General features: G+C 39.8%; 1 protein-coding gene across 5 annotated transcripts in view; it reads right to left on the reverse strand.

Annotated features, from left to right (window-relative positions):
* The window catches only part of RASAL2 (RAS protein activator like 2), a 324,900-nt gene extending 307,424 nt beyond the window's left edge, over positions 1-17,476 (reverse strand). For all 5 annotated transcript variants that reach the window (XM_077763310.1, XM_077763315.1, XM_077763313.1 and 2 more), the window contains exon 1: positions 17,191-17,476. In XM_077763310.1, the coding sequence (XP_077619436.1) occupies positions 17,191-17,392 (202 nt within the window). In that variant the 5' untranslated portion in view covers positions 17,393-17,476. The remainder of the gene's footprint in view (positions 1-17,190) is intronic.
* Between the last annotated feature and the right edge of the window lie 5,189 nt (positions 17,477-22,665).

Below are 22,665 nucleotides of genomic sequence, written 5' to 3' on the forward strand. Positions count from 1 at the left end.
AGGTTCAAGAGGAACTGACTATGGAGAAAGCAAGTAAGACCCAGCAAGCGGCCACTGCTCCTGGCTTTTAGAGAAGAGCATGTGAATTCTATAAATATTCTAAATTGCCTGTTATTTGGCCAAGATCTGATCAATGTTTGGCTTTACCTGGTTCTATGAAAGTGGATCCCCTGTATAGAACTAACAATATTAAAGTAGAGAGCCACCTGAAATGTAAATCCTGGATATAAAGCTATGCCCAAGAAGAATACAACTCATGGTTGTATTCGTGTGGCTCCTAAATTTCAGTATCTCAGTGGCTTCATCAAACATAAATAAGAGATCTAGAAAGGCATAATTTTATTTAAAAAAAAAACAACTATTTTCCTATTTTGTATTTCTGCTAAAAATACATAAATTTTAGATAGCTAACAGACTTAACCTTTTGTAAATACAGAAATATCACACTACTCACCCACATACAGCTTTTTTCTGTTGTCTACAGTTAATAAAACTTGGACAACCCTACAAAGATTCTCAGTAGCATCATGACATTCAAAGCATGTCCAGCAGAACAAATGTCATTATTTTACAGTTATGGTGCTATATAAAACACATAGGTAAACTACAGATTCACGGTTCAAATTAACAAACGTCATACTAAATGCTTTATATAATAAGAGTTTGAATTTTTGTAATGTTTATTTATTTTTGAGAGAGAGAGCACAAGCTGGAGAGAGGCAGAGAGAAAGAGAAAGAGAGAGAGGGAGACACAGAATCCAGAATCCAAAGCAGGCTCCAAGCTCTGAGCTGTCAGCACAGAGCCCAAAACGGGGCTCAAATTCATGAACTGTGTGATCATGACCTGAGCTAGAGTCAATCACTTTGGCTGAGCCACCCAGGAGTCTGTAAGAGTTTGAATTATTTATCAGTGAGAAGCCAAATTATGTAATAGTTAAAAATATAACTCAAGAGCAGACTGCCTGAATTCAAATCCCACATCAGCAACTTACTTGATATATACCATGAGCAAGTTCCTTCAGATCTCTATGCCTCTGATTCCTCATCTACAAAATGAGAATAATAGTATTTACCTCATAGGGTATCCATGAAGATTAAATAAATTCATAGGCATAAAGCACCCAGAACTGTGCCTGGCTCATAATAAGCACCCAAGAAGTTTCACTTTGTCATTATTGTTGTTGCTATAATTATGCTCATGATTGTCACTGTTACTAGAGTTAAGGTTAATATATAGGTTAATTAACACTATCGCTGACAAATATAAAATAAGGATTTGAAAAGGTATTTTTCCAAAACAATATTAAAAATGGCCAAGAAACACATGAAGAGATGCCCAACACCACTAATCATTAGGGGAAAGAAAATCAAAACCTCAATGAGATACCACTTCATACCTCCTAGAATGGCTATAATCCAAAAGAATGAAAAACAACAAAAAGTAAGTGTGGACAAGGATGTGGAGAAATTGGAATCCTTGGGCACTGCAGGTAGGAATGTAAAAGGGTATAGATAATGTGGACAACTTTGGCTGTTTCTCCAAAGGTTAAACAGAACTACCACACGGTGCCTGTTGGCTCAGTTGGGTAAGCAATGGACTTGTGATTTTGGTTCATGTCGAACAAAGCCTCCCGTCAGGCTCTGTGCTGACAGTGGAGCTGCTTAAAATTCTCTTTCTTCCTTTCTCTCTGTACCCCCTTTTCGCTCCTCACTCCAATAAAAAATCTATTTTTTTTTTTTAATATTTAAACAGAACAACCTTAAGATCCAGCAATTCTACTCTTAGGTATGTATCCCAAAAAACTGACAGTAAGTTCTCAGTAAGATATTTCCATACCAATGTTCACAGCAGCGGGGTATTGTTTTGTTTTTTAATGTTTATTTTTGAGAGAGAGAGAGAGAGCGCAAGCGAGCATGACAGGGGAGGAGCAGAGAGAGAGGGAGACACAGAATCTGAAGCAGGCTCCAGGCTTTGGGCTGTCAGCACAGGGCCTGATACGGGGCTTGAATTCACAGATCGTGAGATCATGATCTTAGTCAAAGTTGAACACTCAACCAACTGAGCCACCCAGGAGCCCCTGCAGTATTTTTTACAATAACCAAGAGGTAGAAACAACCCCGTATCTATCAACAGATGATAAACAAACAAAATGTGGTATATACATACAAGGGAATATTATTTGGCCATTAAAAATAATGAAATTTTTATATAGACTACAAGGATGATATATACACTTTGTGAAATATGCCAACCACAGAAGGACAAATATTGTGTGATTCTACCTATATGAAGTATCTACAATAGGCAAATTCATAGAGATTACCAGAAACCAGTGGGAGGGGAAAAGGGATAGTTATGGTTTTCTAGGTATACAGTGTTTCTTTGGGATAATGCAAAACATCTGAATATAGGTAGTAGTGAGGATTACATAACACTGTGACTGTATTCTTTTTTTAAGATTTTAGTTTTAAGTAATCTCTACACCCAATATGGGGCTCGAACTCACAACCCCAAGATCAAGAGTCCCATGCTTCACAGACTGAGCCAGCCAGGTGCCCCGTGACTGTACATTTGAATTGTACACTTACAAATATTAGCATGAAATTTAGTATGTATATTTTACCACACAAACACAAAAAAAGATTCTATTGGTTATGCCATCTAGCATTTTCACTTTTATTCCTGCAGTTCACCAATGAAGAACTCAATATCCATTTTTTTTTAATTTTAATATTTATTTTTTAGAGAGAGAGAAAGAGCAGAGAAGGAGTAGAGAAAGAGGGAGACAGAATTTGAAGCAGACTCCAGGCTCTGGGCTGTCATCACAGAGCCCAACACGGGGCTTCAGCTCACAAACTATGAGATCATGACCTGAGCTGAAGTTGGACGCTTAACCGACTAAGCCACCCATGCGCCCCTCAATATCCATTCTTAACAACATGGCTCTGAAAGAGGCAGAGAAGCTAAGACCTACTGTTAAATCCTAAAACAATTTTGAAAAGCATTAAAATGCTACTTCAAACAGCTTGTGATACATTTTTAGTACAAATATATTAAATTAGAAACAGTAACTATGAACTGAGATAATAAAGATAGGGTAATATTTCAAAAAAGAAAAAAAAGAAAAAAGTACTGGATTGGAACTCAGACTCCAACCTTACCCAGATTCTAATCTTGTTTTACCAAGAATATCTAAAGCATTAACTTCTTCATGATTATTCCCCCAATAAAATACAGAAAACTTACCAAGTTTCATCCATTTATTGAAAGAAAAAAAAAACAGGCTATTTAAGATTATAGGGAAAAAAAGCAATTGTGTAAAAACATAATTTTATATAATATGCTTATAACTAAATGAAATAACATTACTGATTAAATAAAAGAAACATGATTGCTCATTAAGCTACAGGAAAAGAAAGGTTGTCAGCCAATATATATAACACAGCAACCCCTCTTCAAGGTGACACTCTGGCATGACAATCAAGGTATATACCAAACATACAACCTAAAGTGAAAGTAACTAAAACTTTCCTCTTAAACTGATTTACTGTGCCCTTGTGAAAGAATGACTTAGGATTTCCAGGGGCACCTGGGTGGCTCAGTAAGTTAAACGTCCAACTTCAGCTCAGAGTGGTAATCTCACGGTTCGTGAGTTCAAGCCCGGCACGGGGCTCTGTGCTAACAGCTCAGAAGAAGATTCAGAGTGAAATTTGGGTACGATTCCAACTATACAGCATTCTCAAAAAGGCAGCCTGCTTCGGATTCTGTGTCTCCCTCTCTCTCTCTGCCCCTCCCCTTCTCGTTCTCTCTCTCTCTCTCTCAAAAATAAACATAAAAAATTTTTTTTGTTAAAGAATGACTTAGCACAAACAAAACAGCAAGAAATATAGCCGTATCAAATCTTCTGGATTACCTTTCTATTTCGGTAGGAATCACCAAAGATGATGCTGTTCTTTCTTAATAACTATGTTATCAAGCTAGATTAGAAAATAAACATATAAATCTTTGTTTCTATAAAAAGAAAAATTTTGAAGTCTTTATGAAACCAGTAAATACTAAAGGTAGAGTCTTGTCTTAAATATTGAAACATGTCTTTCCTTAGCAGTCATTGTACAGGCCATCTTTTTCAAGGTCTACTTGAAAAAGTAGACTACTCACCAACTACCTGGCCAAAACTAGCCCATTTCAAAACAGGAACATCCACTAGAAAGGCCTTGAGCTTCCTCACTCAGGGGCATCTTGAAATTTACAAATACACAGAAAATTTGTGCACAGTGAAGCCTAAGGGAATCATGGGCACAATATATTTACATATTGTATCCTGTCCAAATTTAATTCAAACAAAATTTCCTATAAGACTATACGATATTAATTGGATACATTTCACTCTCAAACTGTTCAATATCATTGTTAAAAGTTCAACTACTTTGTTCCTTTCTAAGTTTGCTCCTTTCTGATTTAGTAAGGCAAGCTTATGGTTATATATTACATGCTAAATGAAATAGCGAACTGATAAAAGAAAATTTGGGTATGATTCCAACTATACAGCATTCTGAAAAAGGCAACACTATAGAGGCAGTGAAATATCAATGGTTGCCACAGGTTATCAGGGGTAGGGGACATGGAGAGATGAATAAACAGAGCACACAGGACAAAGGGCAGTAAAAATATTCTGTATGAGGGGCGCCTGACTGGCTCAGTGGATAGAGTGTGCAACCCTTGAATTTGGGGTTGTAAATTCAAGCCCTGTGTTGGATGTGGAGATTACTTTGGGGAAAAAAATCTTTGGAAAAAAAAAAAAGAAAATACTCTATATGATACTATAATAGTGGATACATGTCATACATTTTACCAAACCTATAGAATGTACACAAGAATAAATTCTAATATGAACTATACAGGCTTCAGGTTATTTCAGTTGGAGAGTCTAACATTGTATAAATAAAGCCACAGTAACAGATCTGACCCCTACCAGACCAACTGCTTTGACTCTATACTTATGTCCTTCCCTCCTTTATTTGGTAATATACCATTAATGAAAAGGAATACCACTGGAAAAACAATTCCATTTTTGAAAGGCAGTGTTATTAGCATTAGCACTTTCAGGACTTTTAATATGTGCTAAATTATGCTTAAAACATTACATGAAATCTATGTAAAAATACTTCAATATAGTGAAAGCAGAAATATAGAAGTAGGATTTAAATTATGAGCCAAGGGGCACCTGGATGGCTGAGTCGGTTAAGCACCTGGCTCTTGATTTCAGCTCAGGTCATGATCTCACGGTTCATGAGTTCAAGCCCGTACTGGACTCTGCACTGACAGCACTGGAGCCTGCTTAGGATTTGCGCGTGCTCGGCTCTCGCGCTCTCTCTCTCTCTCTCTCTCTGCCCCTCTCCTGCTTGTGCTCTCTTTCCCAAAACAAATAAACATGAAAAAAATTAAGAAATAAAAAAATTTTAAATAAAATAAAATAAATGTGAGCCATAATTTCATACATTTGTGGTATGAATTGCCTTCTAGGAAGGTCATACCAATTTGGCACTAACTCTCAATATTTTAAAAACGTAACTCTTGGGGCACCTGGGTGGCTCAGTCGGTTAAGCATTCGACTTCGGCTCAAGTCATGATCTCACGGTTCATGGGTTCGAAGCCTGCATCAGGCTCTGTGCTGACAGCTAGCTCAAAGCCTGGAGCCTGTCTTCAGATTCTGTGTCTCCCTCTCTCTCTGACCCTCCCCTGCTCATGTTGTCTCTCCCTTAAAAAAATAAATAAAACATTTTAAAAATAAATAAAATAAAAACATAACTCTTCCAGGGAGATGCCCAGATGGCTCAGTTTGTTAAGGTCCTACTTTAGCTCAGGTCATGATCTCACGGTTTTTGGTTTGAGCCCTACATCGAACTCTGTGCTGATAGCTCAGAGACTGGAGCCTGCTTCATATTCTGTGTCTCCCTCTCTCTCTGCCCCTCCCCGACAGATGCACGCGCACATTCTCTCTCTCGCTCTCAAAAATAAACATTAAAAAAATTTTTTTAATAAAATAAAAACATACTCTTCTAGGAATTCAGCCTAAGGAAATAGAAGTTCAATTCAAGGACTTGTACACAAAGACAATCAGTAGACTATTAATATAAAAATTTGGGAAATTGTTAATGTCTAAAATAGGATAATGGTTAAATAAGTTATGTAAAATGAGACCCATTAACCAATTATTTTCATATTATAAAGATCCAGTAATAAAACAGCGTAATACTGACACATCAGTATCGAAAGACCAATGGAACAGAGTAGAAAATCTTGAAAGAAACCAAAATACAAATGGTAATCTACTGAAGGATAGAGAAGTCATCTTAAATCAGTGGAGAAAAGATGGATTATTCAACAAATGGTGTCAGGACAACTGGAAAACCATCTTTCTAAAAATGAAATCGTATCTGTATCTCATACCTTAAAGCAGCATGAATTCCAAATGAATCAAAGATTTAAATGTAAAATATGAAAGCAAAGAAGTACTGAACCATGGAAGAATTATTTTATAACCTCAGAACAGGAAAGACCATACTAACTGTAACATAAAATCAAAAGGCCATAAAAGAAAAGACTGATATATTCAAATGCATAAAAATTATTTTCTCATGGGAGAGTGGAAGACAAATGAAAATATTGGCAACTCATCACAGATAAAAACCTCCTTGTTTAATATAAGAGTTGCTACAAATCATGGAAACCAATTTGACAATAAACTATTTGTAAAAAAAAAAAAATGAATAAAAAAAGTATGATATTAAAAAAATGGAAACCAATTTGACAATAAACTATTTGTAAAACAAAATGAATTTAAAAAAGTATGATATTAAAACAAAGAGTTGCTACAAATCACTAGGAAAAAAGCCCAATAACCAATAAAAATGGGCAAAGGTAAGTACAATTCACAGAAAAGGATATTTTAAATGGCTCTATAAGATATTCAATCAATGTAAGAGAGATGAAAAATTAAACTATTTTTACCATTTAGACTGTCAGACTCAAAAATTCTTGATAGGGGCACCTGGGTGGCTCAGTCAGTTAAGCATCTGACTTCAGCTCAGGTCATGATCTTGCTGTCCGTGTGTTTGAGCCCCGTATCGGGCTCTGTGCTGACAGCTCAGAGACTGGAGCCTGTTTCAGATTCTGTGTCTCCCTCTCTCTCAGCCCCTCCCCAGCTCGTGCTCTCTCTCTCTCTCTGTCTCAAAAATAAATAAATGTTAAAATAAATAAATAAATAAGAAAAAATAAGAAAAATTCTTGACAATTCCCTATGTGTAGAGAGATAGGCATTCTCATATACTGCTGGTGAAATAGAAATATTTACAACCAGTAAGAACAGCAATTTGGGATTATCTTTCAAAATTAAAAGTATAAATATCTTTTACCTAACGACTGTATGAATTGTTTTTACAAATATACTCATACACAAGCAAAACGGTTTATATTGAAGATTATTCACTATACTATCACTTGTACCAGCAAACCTGGGAACTGGTTAAATAAATCATGATTCATTCAGGCATTATGCAGCCACAAAAAGAATGAGGAACTGCTTTATAAACTGACAGGAAACTATATCAAAAATATACTAATAAGTGTGTATAGAGAGGGGATGTGAGGCAGGAATAACATGAGGCGCAGATAAATTCCTATAATGGGTTATCATACACAGAGTAAAAACTATGATAATATCAATTCAGATATAAAGCAATTAACAACTGGCTCCAGATCCCCAGAACTCCCAGCTAACTTCCTCTGCAGGCTTGCCCTGGTCCTTTCATTAACCTCAGGGGAAAAAAACATGACCTTGCATTTTTGTGAACGAAATTTCTTGGACCCCAATCTTGGCAGAGTTTTTACCTATCTATTTATCTGTTTCTCTGCGCAGGGAATAGGTATGGAAGGATACACAAGAATTTCAAACATTTATCGATTGTGTGGAGTGAACAAGGATTCCCTGACAGATGGTAAGTAAAGGGTGGGGAGGAAGGATTAGAGAGACCTCATGGAATATCCTTTTAAATCTTCCAAATATTTAAAGAAGGAAATGTCATACCTATTTTTTTAATGTTTATTTATTTTTGAGAGTAAGTGGGGGAGGGGCAGAGAGAAAGGAAGATAGGTTCTGAAGCGGGCTCTGTGCTGACAGCCCAGAGCCTGATGAGGGGCTCAAACTCACTAACCATGAGATCATGACCTGAGCTGAAGCTGGATGCTTAACCGGCTGAGCCACCCAGGTAGCTCTTATACCTATTTTTTTAATAAAATTTAAAAACAAAAATATATTTGAAAAAAGTTTTAAACATTTTCAAAAACCTAAGAAATTACAGTTAGAAAAGAGGCAAGATTTACTATATGCAATATGAGAGATGCCATATTGCATATAATAAATGGTATAGTAAAGTTGGATGCTTAACCGACTGAGCTACCTCAATCAGTTAAGGACAGGACTCTCGATTTTGACTCAGGTAATAATCCCACCGTTAGCGGGTTCTAAGTCCACAGAGTACTCTGCACTGACAGTGCAGAGACTGCCTGGGATTCTCTCTCTCCCTTTCTCTCTGCCCCTCCCCTGCTTGTTCTCTCTCTCTCTCCAAATATATAAACAAACTTTAAAAAATATATATGTGGGATACCTGGGTGGCTCACTTAAGCATCCTACTTTGGCTTAGGTCATGATCTCATGGTTCATGAGTTCAGGCCCCGTGTTGGGCTCTGTGCTGACAGCTCAAAGCCTGCTTCAGCTTCTGTGTCTCCCTCGCTGCCCTTCCCCCACTTGAACTGTGTATGTGTGTGTGTGTCCTCTCTCTCAAAAATAAAACAAAAGTTAAAAAAATAAATATTAAAAAAACATATATGTGCAATATGATACCAAACATATTTAAAAAGTACATTTTTACACAGAAAAGACTGGGATAAAATACAACAGAATATTAAAAGAACAGTTATCTCTGAGAGGTGTAATTACAGGTAACTTTAATTTTCTTTGCATTTTCCTATAATTTGAATTCTTTACATTAAGCATTATTATATTCATAATAAGAAAAAAGGATGAAATTTTTAATGATATGAACCAGAGGTCAGAAATTTAAAGGTAGAAAGTTATTATATATTACCCAGGGTTCTGAGTATCATAAATGAAACATTTAAATTTCCTTAAAACATTACTTGCAACTGTAGAATATAGAGTTCATGGATGGGGCACCTGGCTGACTCAATCAGTAGAGTATGTGACTCTTAATCTTAGGATTGTGAGTTCAAGCTCCATGTTGGGTATGGAGTCTAATTTAAAAAAAAAAAAAGTTTAAGGAATTTATGGATAAAAAAACTAGAGATGAAAAATATCTAAACACTCCTCTGCTCTACCTCTTAAGGATCACTATGAGATTATTCTCATCCTCCTACTTTCTGAATGTTTTGTCCATTTTTGTTTTCTGTTACCTAGGTAATGGTACTTCCAGCATTTCCCTTAAAGACTGTGAAACTAACAATCTGGTATTTCTCACTGTCGAGTTTTCCTGACCTTCAGCTTTGAAAGGCCATCTCCCTAAGGGAAAGCAGTAAGATCTAGAAGCTAAAACAAGAGGCTGAGGAATCTGAGGTTAGAGTTCTAATCCTGACAAACTGGAATTTGTCTCCAATTTTGGGAATAAGCTAAACTTCCTGAGCCAGTTTCCTTAATGAGGTAACTTAAAGAATTGTTTTGAAAAATACTTAGGACTATCTATCAACTTTAAAGTTTCTTTTTAACTTCCCACACTATTCTTTTGAATTCTGTAATCCTGCCTGATTTTAAATACTTTCCTTTGTAAATTTTTGCTCTCCTGAACTGTATCTACAAGTATTATCAATCTTTTAGACTCAGGAGTCAGTTAAGTGGTACTTTTAGAAAGCCTACTGAAAGTGACACAATGGGAACGTGAACAACGCTGAAGATAATTTATGGAGGAATAAGAATGCAATCAGGACCTATACTGGACTCGTAGGAGCAAAGGAGAGTCGGGCAACTAATTAACGTAACCAACACTTGGTCAGGGAAGGCAAAACTCAGACCCCTAACACTGGAACCCTACTGTAGAGATAAGGAAGATGGTAACTTCTGCAGCACAGTCTAGCAAAGGAAGTTTTGTCATGCCTTCAAGGGGTCAATTTTTATTTCTGTTTACAAGTAGACCCACTAACACTACCGACTGGGCCTCAGCACATCTCTCCCTCTACCACTTTCATAGTAGATATTTTTTGATGGCTACCTTATCCTTAAAAAATAAGCTATATTAAATCTGTAAATCTTCTCTACCTACAGGTCTAGCGAAGCACTCGATAGCTTTTGGGAAGAAAGGTGTTTTTACAAACATCGGAGAACAATTACCCCCCTACGCCAAGACAAGGTGAAGCAACTTCAGCAGCGCCCTCAGCACACTTCAAACTCCTCCTCCTGGTTTACAAGACCGAACACCTCTCTAGTTACTTAAAAGTTATTCCAACAGGGAGGGACAGGGAGCAGACAACTGAATTTTTTCTGGATTAACTCAGGCATTAGTTGAATGCTTTTTTGTGGTTCACCTACTTTAAAAGGTGATCAAATCACTGTGCTACTGAAGAGAGCAACTGCAAAGAACAATTACATAAATCCTCTGCTTCAACTTACCTCAGCCTGCTTTCTAATGAAAGAAAGCATTAGAAACCACTGCCTTGCCACCACTTCCTTCGTAATCTCAGTAAAACTTGCTTTCTCATGTGAATTCCTATTTTCTTCCTTAGCAAATCAGAGAACTTAATTTCATTCAATATAATGAGACACAACTGTACACCATTTTTTTTAAATGTATGTGCTGAATTTTATGATGTAGAAAAGATAAAAGCAATCCTTATAAGTGAACTATTCTCAAAAAAAAGTAATAAGTGAACTATTCTCAAACAGGCGCATTCTAGAATTTTGTATTAATGTCAGAAAATGTATACATATCCTCGATTCCATACCTATAATTCCTAAATCCAAAAAGCTCTGAAAAAGCTCTCTTCATAGTTTCTTTAGCAGTAAATCTGACCTTCGCTGACATAACACTATTTATAGTATTATACCATACTTAGTGTGGAGTTTTACTTGCTGAACTGCAGAAATATTAACATGACTGATTCCTGGATATTGCTCCAGACTCAATTAAGGAGTTTATGTCACTACATATAGACCATATTTTCTAAAATCAAAAAAAGTTTTGAATTCTGAAACACTCTAGTCCAAATTGTTATGGAAAAGAGATTATAAATGTATATAGTTCTACTCTTCAAAAACACTGTCATTCTTTGAAAATGAAATAGCAATAAACCAACAGGGCAGAGGGTAGAAAAATACTAGCTACAATAAAGGAAATGCCCATGTCTGTAAACATTAACAGAATATACAATTTATTTTTTTTTTTAATTTTTTAATGTTTGTTTATTTCTGAAAGAGAGAGAGTAATGGAGTGCGAGCAGAGGAGGGGCAGACAGAACCCTAAGCAGGTTCCAGGCTCTGAGCTGTCAGCAGAGCCCAACACGGGGCTCAAACCCACAAACTGTGAAATTGTGACCTAAGCCAAAGTTGGATGCTCAACCAACTGAGCCATCTGGGCACCCCAGACAGAATATACAATTTAAATGAGATTTACAAGTTTTCTCTCAAAGGAAAAAAAGGGAGGAGCTATTTGAAATCAATATGATTTAAAATAAGCAGTATATGCCTAGGCATTCTTGATCATTCTTATTTCAACGGACAATTTTCTACTCCTAAGGTACATAAAATTTATTTAGAAATCATGGTAGGTTAATGTGTCAGCATTCAAAGCTACTACCACATCCTAAGTATGGAACTTAAGCTTAAAATCCCAAGAACTGCTAAAATATTTCTTTTAATGTTTTATTTATTTCTAGGAGAGAGAGAGAGAGACAGCGTGAGCAGGGGAGGGTCAGAGAGAGAGGGAGTCACAGACTGAAACAGGCTCCAGGCTCTGAGCTGGCAGTCAGCACAGAGCCCGACGCGGGGCTCGAACCCACGAACCGCGAGATCATGACCTAAGCGAAAGTCGGACGCTTAACCGACTAAGCCACCCAGGCGCCCCAGAACTGCTAAAATATTAATAATCATTATAAAAGTTCAATTTACAGCACTTGAGGAAATTAAAACACTTAAGTAACATGAACATGTTTTGGGATGTACTGGGTACACATTCACTGATTTTACTCAAACGTCAATTAGCTAGCGCACATAAAACTTGGTCAAACAATTTCATTCATCCACACATTCATACAAAGCGGAAGTCAGGCAGGGGGTACATATTTAAGACATGTAAGAATAAGTAATTCGCTGAGAATATTCAAAGTTAATTCTGTTAAGAACATTCTGTATAAAACCAGTGAGCTGGTCAATTCTAATTCAGACTGGACCAAAATGAAACAACTTCCTCGACTTGTTAACTGGCTGCAATGTTTTAAGTAAAGATAGAGACATATTCTCTAAAAATGCAATGAAACATATCTCATCCTTTGTCTTAATTCATGAAACATAAGCAAAATTATTTACCATAAACAGGGAAAACCTCTGCCCCCACCATCAACTCCTATCTAGTCCGTGAGAAATTCTTACCAAATTCTCACTGTCACATTTCTAGAATTATACAGGTTATGATGCAGTTGGTTAAGTTTCTTTTTCTTCTGCTTGCTGAAATAGTACCAGCCTTTAGAAAATTTCTAGCAGATCCTTGTCATCAATAAATAATGAGCTACATACTAGCTTAATGGTAAGCAATAATGTTAATATTATTTATTCTATTAAGTGACTATTTTATTTTAGATAAGTTCTGCTTACACTATTAAATTCAAAACTATGGTTTCTTGGTGAGCACCTTAGTGTGAGGACAGTCTTTTCCCTCTAGCTATCGGAGGGCACATGTGTGCACACATTTGCAGACCTGTTGTGCTGACAGGGTTACGTAAAAGCTCCAATGCATGCACTACTGGAGACTGGTGTCTTCAATTTCTCCCAGTGTCCTGCACTCACCATCCATTCATGGTAAAGTAGTTAATTTTAATGTTCTCATTGTTTACCAGAAAGCACAGACAGTGAGGCTGGCTTTGCCGCTCCCGTTTCCTTTTGCTAGGCTGCTGTGCTTTTTCAGCCAATTGACTTTGCTTTGAGGCTATAAATATCTGAAAAATGTTCTGCATTTGATGCTCTTGGATTCTGCATCCATATTTAGCTGTTTGTGGCATGCCTTTGTTTAAGCTACTCTGCCACCCATAACAATCAGTCAGGTTGGGATCTGGATGGTCATAGGACAGATGGATCAACATTCGACAGACACTGACTAGGAGCAAGGTACCAATCTGCTAGACACAGTGGCAATGAAGGGGGTGGCGAGATAGGAATACAACGACAAACTAGACAGACTTCCTGGTGTCAAACATTTTATAGTCTTGACAGGGCACGGGCACACTATAATAAAACATAGGAAACATTTTACAACTAAAAGAAAATGAAGGATAGGGCAGCATAAATCTATTCTGTTAGTTATGTCTCAAAGACATACATTTGTGTTCTAAATATATATCTACCTATTATAAAGCTCTGACATATTCCAAACAAAGTTTTCCAATCCTGGCAATACACAAAACTCTGACTATACGTGTTAGCAACAAAGTAGTCAACAGCAAATGTAAAACAGTGCCCAAATCTTCAAACTTCATGAGGCAAACTAATAAAATACTGCTTTCAAAAGTTTCTGTTAAGGTATTAGGCTGGGGGCAGGGGGCGGGAAGGGTTGTTATTGCCATTTGTTTGCATATTGATTTCAGACGTAAGTATATTGTAGAGGATGTGAACCACAGCCAGAAGCCAGGAACACTTCATACAGCCTTCCATTGCACTGCTTTGGTTTCTTTTTTTTTTTTAATGCTTATTTTTGAAAGAGAGATAGAGTATGAGCAGGGGAGGGGCAGAGAGAGAGAGAGAGAGAGACACACACACACACACAAAATCTGAAGCAGGCTCCAGGTTCCAAGCTGTCAGCACAGAGCCCGACGTAGGGCCCAAATCGACAGACCATGAGATCATGACCTGAGTCGAAGTAGGATGCTTAACCAACTGAGCCACCCCAGCGCCCCTCCTTTGCACTCTTAAAATCCACATGTCTATTTCAGATTAGGACTCAAAACCAGATGAGCTACACCTGAGCAAGATCCCATTCCCCACCTTCCTATCTTGTCAAAACACTTCAAACAAATATAAATCTGCCCTTAACATTCCTGCTTTACAAAACTAAGTTCATTAATCTTTTGATAAAAGTGCTCCCAGAAGCCCATGACAATCATGATTTAAACTTATTAATTAAGGGCTTTCTTGATGCCTGTCCCCAAGAGTCAGACTGGAATTGGTAGGCCAAGTTGTAGGTAAAATAAAATAATAGGGCAAGCCACAGAATCAAACAACCGTAAGGCTAAGGACCACAGATACCAATTACTCCAGATTCTACATTTTTATGCAGAACCCTAGAGCCACGGAGTTAAAATTACGTACCCAAAGTTAGACAACCAATTTGTGGCAAAGACAGATTGAAAACCCAGGTTCTCGATCCCCAGTTATATAGACTAGGTTTCCAGTTTCCGAATTTCTTTTAAAAACATCAGACCAAACTCATCCATCTCCTTAAATTGTGGAGAAGGGCCTAAACATTCCAAAACAATCAGGATTTTGAACATATCAGACAAACAAGTAAACAAAATGAACTAGTGTTTTCCAAATTGATTTTCTACATTCTATTATTTTTACTTCAAAGCTTTTCAGAGTTATGCAACAGGCAACTTAAAAACTAGCTAAGGACACAGAAGAGCCAAGAATCATTCCAATAGTTCTGGGATACTTATATCAAACCAGAGACAACAAAGTAGTATCCAAGATGAGCTGCCTTACAGGAAGGAAAGTAGTACTAAACAGTAAATAAAAACAACCTCTAGTTAATTGATAGGGAAGACAAAAAATGTTACAATGCAGTGGAAAGTCTGCAAGTTGATACTGAAATGCCCAGTACATGTGTGTCAGAGAATACATGTACATTTATATATATTATACTTAAGAATACACACACACACATATATACATGTATATACGTATACACACACCCCTCACAAATCTAGCTCGTAAAAAGGATAACAGAAACATGCACATATTCTTATGGGATACATGCAAAGAACAATAATTAACGCTAGGTCTAGAATACCCAGACAGAATGGTTTTAAACAGTGAATACTAGGTTATCATATATACATATTCTTGCAGTAACGTGGCCCTATCTCTAACTTTATATAAAAGCCAACGTACCAGAGAAGTGTGTAAGAACAGAAAAGGATAGAATGCAAAAATGCTTTAACTACAATATACTCTAATTCAAGCTCATCTTCAAGATTCTCATCAACCTCTGTTATAAACTGTTGGGTAAGTGGGGTCAGCAGGTGGATGGAAAATCAGGCACCAAAGTTTTTAATCTGCTGAGAATAAACTGGGTGACCCTGCATCATCCCCTACTTCTTTGCTTTAATCCTTTCAGTTACTTAGAACAACATCAGAAACCACTTATAAACATCATGCAAAATATAAAGTGGTACGTACTTAAATCCTCAAGAATCGGTTATAAGAACTGCAAGATTCTTAGGGCTGAAAGGGCCATTAAGAGATTGTCTGACCCGGGGCCCCTTGGTGGCTTAGTCGGTTAAGCGTCCGACTTTCGCTTAGGTCATGATCTCGCGGTTCGTGGGTTCGAGCCCTGCGTCGGGCTCTGTGCTGACTGCCAGCTGAGGGCCTGGAGCCTGTTTTGGTCTGTGACTCCCTCTCTCTCTGACCCTCCCCTGCTCACGCTGTCTCTCTCTCTCTCTCTCCTAGAAATAAATAAAACATTTAAAAAATTTTTAAAAAAAAAAAGAGATTGTCTGACCCAATTTACTCCTTTTACAGATGAAGACTCAGAGGTTTAAAAAAAAAAAAAAAGTGACTTGATCTACCCCAAATCACATAGCCTCTTAAGTGGCAGAATCAAGACAAAAACTCAACTCTCTGGACTCCTAGTTCTGCGATCTCTCCAATAGTGATGGACTTGATGTCTTGAAATGAACTGAACTATCCAGAGGGAGAATTTCTAAGTCTTGATCATTCTTGAAGAGTAAACACATCTCCTCTTCAGAAGGATGAAGAAAGAGAGCATAATGTACTTGATCACAACAGGCTCCATGCCCACGACTGGAGGGTAAATTGTAACAAACTGTGAGGGATTCCAGGCCTTCAAATTTGCCCTCCTGTATTCAGCCCCATTACTAAATTTTCTGTGTTCTCCTGAGCTAAGAGATAAACATCTTGAAGTTTCAATATTTTGGAAAGGCACAGCTGAGTCCCGAATATCACCAGGCTATATAAATCCTTGGGCTAGGAGTTTTCAAAACCAGCCCGGTTTTAATGCCACCACAAGGCTCACCCTAATAGAATCTCATCATTCAGTTCTAATTAAAGAGGTGGTTACTAGGAATGCAGAGAGGGAAAGTTTTGGTGTGTTCATCACTTTTAACTTGCTGAGTAGCAACCCAGTCACTTTACAAAGAGGATCAGAGACAATAGTGCAATCTGACACAATCCACACCCCTTGGACTAAGTGGTTGCCTTTGGGCCAGTGAGGTTCAGAAAGAGGTTAGCAAAGAAGGGGTCTGTCCCCATCAATTAAATATTTTTTGGTTATTCTTTTATCTCCTTATCCACTGCTAAGCTATTTCATAGTACCTTGGTTTCCAGCCTTGCCTCCCTCAAGAAAAAGACCTGAAACTCTGTTCACTTGATTTCATGGTGTGTTCCATCAGACGTGGGTTGACAGTTCCCTTGAAGTTATCACCTAAGAACTAAGTCTGCGAAGCCCAACTCCACCTTAAACTCCCTGCAGGTGCCTGAGAGGGTCCAAAGACCGTCCTGAAAGGACATCTCTCTCTCCCCGAAGTGCTAGTCTGGAGAAACTTGCTAGAAACGCACGCAGCAACAAAAAGGGATGTGGGAGACTGCCCCAGGATGATGGGGGCTGAGGACTAGGGATGAATTCCAGCCCGAGCAAAGACAACAAACACCAGCCTCTAGGGTGGCCTGTGGTCCTTACCGTACACCCGGACCCAGCTCTGTTGCTGGCACACGGACTCCAGAAGGATCCGATCCAACATGCCTCCGGCCACGGCCCCCCCGACTGGGACGACCGCTTCCAGCTCCTCCGGAGGTAGCGGCGAGTCGGACTCCAGTCCGGGGAACATCTCCGGCCAGGACAGCGCCTCCGCGGCTCCTCCGGACGACGGGGAGAGCTCCATGGTGCCCCGGAGGGACACGGCGGCGGCGGGGCGGGCGCGCGGCTCCGCGCCCTGCCTGCGGGAAGGGGAGGTAGAGAGCGCCGCGGCGGGGGCAAGCACCCGAGCGGCAGCCGGCACCGACGCGGCTCACCTCCTTCCCCGCCGCCCACTGCCCGCGGCTCGGGCGCTGCAGCCCACCTGCAGCCAGCGGGCGGGACCCAGGCCGGGAGGCGGATCCAGCGTGGCCCCGGCCGGGGGTGGGTCCGGGCTCAGGTGTTGGGTCCCTCCCCAGAGGGGANGGAGCAATCGAGGGCCGAGGGCCCGGCCGCGTGTGCAATCGAGTAAAGAAGCGGAGGAGGAACTGCCACCGAAGGCAGGAGAAATCGGACACCGAACTATTCATCTGGCCAGTCCCGCCTACTTTCCGGAGACCCTCTCTCCACCCGGCCGCCCGGCAGCGCGCGGTCCGGGACTCCCGAGCCGCCGCTGAAAGTGGGGAGGGCGCGAGGAGGCGGGGAAGAAGAGGGGTGCGGGAAATTTAAAAAGAGAGGAAAAAAGCTGCCCTTCCCCTCTTCCCACCCCTTTCCCTTCATGTAGTTATTTATGTATTCATTTATTTGGACCGACATTTCTTTCTTACTGGAGGAAGAGATTAGAGAGGCTGCTTTATTTTACAGTTACCGTTGGGGGAACGCCTCCTTCCTTCCCAGAGAGGAGACTTGGCAGTGGGGTCTGGATTGTGGGATCCGCGCTCTGCGCCCTGTCCGCGCCGAAGCTGGACTTGTCATCGGTTTAGAATAGCAGGGTTAAAAAGTGTGGTGTGGATGGATGGACGGGCCTCACAAGAAATGCTCAAAAGCCCAGTATTAACCAAACATGTTTTTTTCTTTTTCTTTTTTTTTTTTTTGCCTTTGATCTTTGTGCAATATGTTGGCTCTCTTTTTTTTTTTCCTTCTAATGATGTCACATGCGTTTTATTTTTGGTCTGTTTGGAGACTGTCTCCTTTGACCTTGGCTTTAATTTTCTGCCCACCCAAGGCGGTGTTCACTGGTTCAGGTTAAAGAGATTGCTGGCAAAGTAGTAATAATTTTTTTTAATTTTTTTAATGTTTTTTTTATTTATTTCTAGGAGAGAGAGAGAGACAGCGTGAGCAGGGGAGGGTCAGAGAGAGAGGGAGTCACAGACTGAAACAGGCTCCAGGCTCTGAGCTGGCAGTCAGCACAGAGCCCGACTCGGGGCTCGAACCCACGAACCGCGAGACCATGACCTGAGCGAAAGTCGGACGCTTAACCGACTAAGCCACCCAGGCGCCCCAATAATTTTTAAATCGAAAAGTTACAACTTTTTAAACAGCGCCTTGCACGCAGTAGGTCTCCAACAATGCTTCTTGAACATGCTGCTTAAAATGGAGCAGGAGTTCCATGAGTATATGTTGCCTTTTTTTTTTTTTTTAAACACATTGTGAGGGGGCATTTTCCCCTCCCATTTCTTGTACCTTGCACAAAGACTGGTCTACAAAGAGATATTTTTGTTTTCTGTTCTTGTAGCATCCTGGTGTATTGCTTGGGCTTATCAAGAGCTATGAGGATGCATTTTATAATTTTCTCTGAACCGTTTAGGGATATAGTATTTCAGACCAGGAAGTGACCTTCGAGATAAGCTAATTCGGCCTCTCGTTTAATGGTTGAAGAAACTGAGGAACAGCCAGGTTAGCTGGCACATCAACCACCAGTATAAATAAATAGGTCTGCAATGATACTGCTCATTTCAACTTTATGCCCTCAGAAACCTTTTGTGATTAAGTTTGCTGATGCATGCTTTGGTGATGTATTGGAGGAATTATTTCCACTCTCCAAAACCCTGATTTCTTACTATCTGGCTCCAGAGTCAGACTTGCAAGTCTAAATCATCATATTCTTCAGTGCTTCAGTGGACATGGGAAGGTACTGAAGCTAGGAGATTACAGGGTCCAGCACTAAACAGAGCTAGAGCATTTTTATTTATACTAAATTACTGCTGAAATCATGGTAACAAGTCAGTAAGTGGATAATGGGCATCAGGTGTACAAATTTGAGCACTGTTTATTAGTGAACATATAAGGAATTTATTTAGCCAAGAAATTATCTCAAAGGAGCATTAGTAGTGGTGTATGAAACAGTCACAGAGATCCCCCCGCCCCCGAGCTTATTATTCTCTTGGTGGTATCATCCATTATTGAGTTGGAGAAAATGCTTCTGCCACCCTCAGTAATCCTGCTTTCTTCATCTAGACTCTCCAAATCCCGGTCCCTGCTTCACCTCCCCATCCTGACCCCAGACTAGCTGCAGTGATTATCTAATTGCCTAAGTAATAGTATGTCTGGAATTTTTCTAATGTTTATAATTTAAAGAGACTATACTTCTTAACCTGAACAATAGGTCTGTGAGAACCAGTATTTTCTAAATGGTCATTTAGTCATGAAAAAAACTGAAACGTAGAATTCTATTAAGCAGCCTACCTAAAAGTAACATCACTGGTTAGTAGACAGATTAAACCCCTAGTCTCCTATATTTTTAATTCATTAATGGTTTTCAGGGTTTTTTTTCCCCCACCCTTTGGTGGGTAGAGTTGTACTAACAGTTGCGGAGCCAAAAGCAAATATTCCATGTTTTTTGCAAATTATTATCACTTAAGAAAATTCATGGAGGAAAAAACAAACACAAGTGACAAACTAATTTGCATTGCAGGGAAGCAGTTATTCCTACTTAGATTTATACCAGTGGTATCTCTCTGGTGTAATCCCAGATCTTAATGTGAACATAAATGTTTGGCTGATAAAGTCTTAGTTTACATTGTAGTTTGCAAACAGGCCTTTGTGTGTGAACTACAATAGAGCTAAAGTCTCATTTCCCAGCCTGCACTACCCCCTCCTCCTTTCCTCCCTCTAGGGTTTTAGACTCTAAGCTCTCAGAGGTGATCTACATATATATTGTTGTTGGAATTTAACTCCAAGAATCAAACCCAAGCCCCAGGGCAAGTGGGAACTAAAAATTAAGGAAATATGGAGGAGAAAAACTAATAAATTCCCCCAAGTAATGGGCTGAGATTTTCAAGAGAAAGAGACCTTGGGTTCTGAGTACACATTCCCAGTACAGGTTTCCTCTCTCTATTCTAACGTAGAGCATACCTGTGAAAGCTTTCATAAAATGAAATGACATAAAGCAATGAAGTACATACCATTAATTTATATGGACATTTTTTAAAGTTTATTTTGAAAGAGGGAGAGAGAGCACGAGTGGGGTAGGGACAGAGAGAGAAGAACGGAGAGAGAGAGAAAACCCCAACCAGGCTCCCCACCTTCAGTGCAGAGCCTGACGCAGAGCTCGAACTCATGAACCATGAGATCATGACCTGAGCCGAAGTCAGATGTTTAACCGACAGAGCCACCCAGGTACTCTTATATGAAAAAATTGAGCATTCCCAGACCCAAAAAATAATGTATTTTAGGCTTTTCTGATACCTCACAACCCATCTTGCTAATGGATGCACAAAATAAATCAAGATAAGCACAGATGCTCACAGACACAGTTCAAAGCTATGGTAGCTTGCTGCTGAGATGCTCAATGTGGTTTCAGAGGAAGGAGCATGGGAGCGTCACTCTCACCGGTCAGCATGCCCACTGCCTGTTTATCGGGTTTTCAGTGCAAACACTGTACCTTATTTTTCTGCTCGCCTTTTTTTCACACAGTGAAAATCCTCTTTGGAATTCTTTGGGTTTATGAAAACAGGTAGTAATGTATGTCTTTCATGAGAGCAAAGTAGCATAATGCGAGTTTTCGAAAGATGCCTGTATTAAGGAGAGATGAGGATTTGGAATCTCGGCTATTACAAACTGAGGACTAAGTACGTGTCCAATTTTCTCCTCTGTTCGCCTGTCAGAAAACACACACATATAAGTGGTTCCCTCATCACACGTGCTCTTAGCTATGTTCTTATAGCCAGTCCCTTTCAGGCTCTCTAGACACCACTTCTAAGCAGCTGATCCCCCAAGTAGTAATGCAACATTCAAAGTGTGGTCCGCCAGCTGCTCCCTTTCGACATTCTCTTTCCCCTTGGATGTGATGAGGCCACCATAATGTTCCGATTATACTTGTAACATTGACCATGCCCAGTTCATCATAAGGGAAGAATTTAGACATTTGTCAAGATCCCCTTGTCTGTCTTGCTCCTGCGTCAGTCTGCAATTCCCTGGTGATCTATTCACTTCTGTGGTTTCAACTCTCACTTGGATAATGTGGACTTTAACATATCCAACCCCAGCCCCATCCACAGTGCTGAGGTTCAGTCAGGAGTTTCTAAATGTTGGATACCTCCACCAAGATATGCTTCCTGTACTTCAGACTCAGTGCATGGAAAGTGAACTCTGTCCCCCTTTCCCCGCCCAAACACCCTTGACTTTCCTTTTTATTTTTTCTCATGTTTATTTATTTTTGAGAGAGAGAGAGCATGAGCGGGAAAGGTATAGAGAGAGAGGCGGACAGAGAATCTGAAGCAGATTCCATGCTGATGGCAGAGAGCCTGGTACAGGGCTGGAAGTCACAAACCATGAGATCATGACCTGAGCTGAAATTCCAAGTTTAACCTACTGAGCCACCCAGGTGCCCTTGAATTTCCTTTTCATGTCAAAGGAACTGGTAGGTTCTACCTCAGACTTGCTTATACGTGGAGTTACTTTGAGTCTTCTCCTCCATCCTACCTAGCATAAATCCAACCCCTGCTTTCCACTCTTAGTGACACCATTCTAGCTCAGGCCTGGTTAGCTTTCATCATGCTTTTTAGCTGTGCTCCTTCCCCTGAGGCCTTTCCACCTCCCGTTTATCCTATACTCTGCAGTAAGTGAATTACTCTAAAGTACAGTTCAGACCAGGTCACATCCAAGTTCAAAAAATAGCTCCCTGCCACCTAAGTAAAATGTATGTTTTACCAAGATTACAAGGGCCTACGAAATGGTCCCAAGCCAGCATTGCTACCTGACCTATTGCCTGTATCCAGCCAGCACACACATCCCGCTCTTCCCCAAATACACCCAGCACTTTCCTTGTTCCTTGCCGCTCCTTGTTTCTTCTAGCAGGAATGTCCTTTCCTCCATCTCTGCCTGCTAAAAACTTGCCAACCTTCAAGCTCCCCTTCCCCCTGCCAAGTAAATGCCAGTGTCCTCCTCCAGCAAGTCATTTCCTATCCTCCAAGCTGGCAATGATCTCTGCCCCCTCTGAGTTCCCATGGCATTTGTGCCTGTCGGTCTGCTGGAACCACT

Source organism: Crocuta crocuta, unplaced genomic scaffold (assembly GCF_008692635.1).
Source record: "Crocuta crocuta isolate KB4526 unplaced genomic scaffold, BGI_CrCroc_1.0 scaffold3, whole genome shotgun sequence".
Classification (NCBI taxonomy): Eukaryota; Metazoa; Chordata; class Mammalia; order Carnivora; family Hyaenidae; genus Crocuta; species Crocuta crocuta.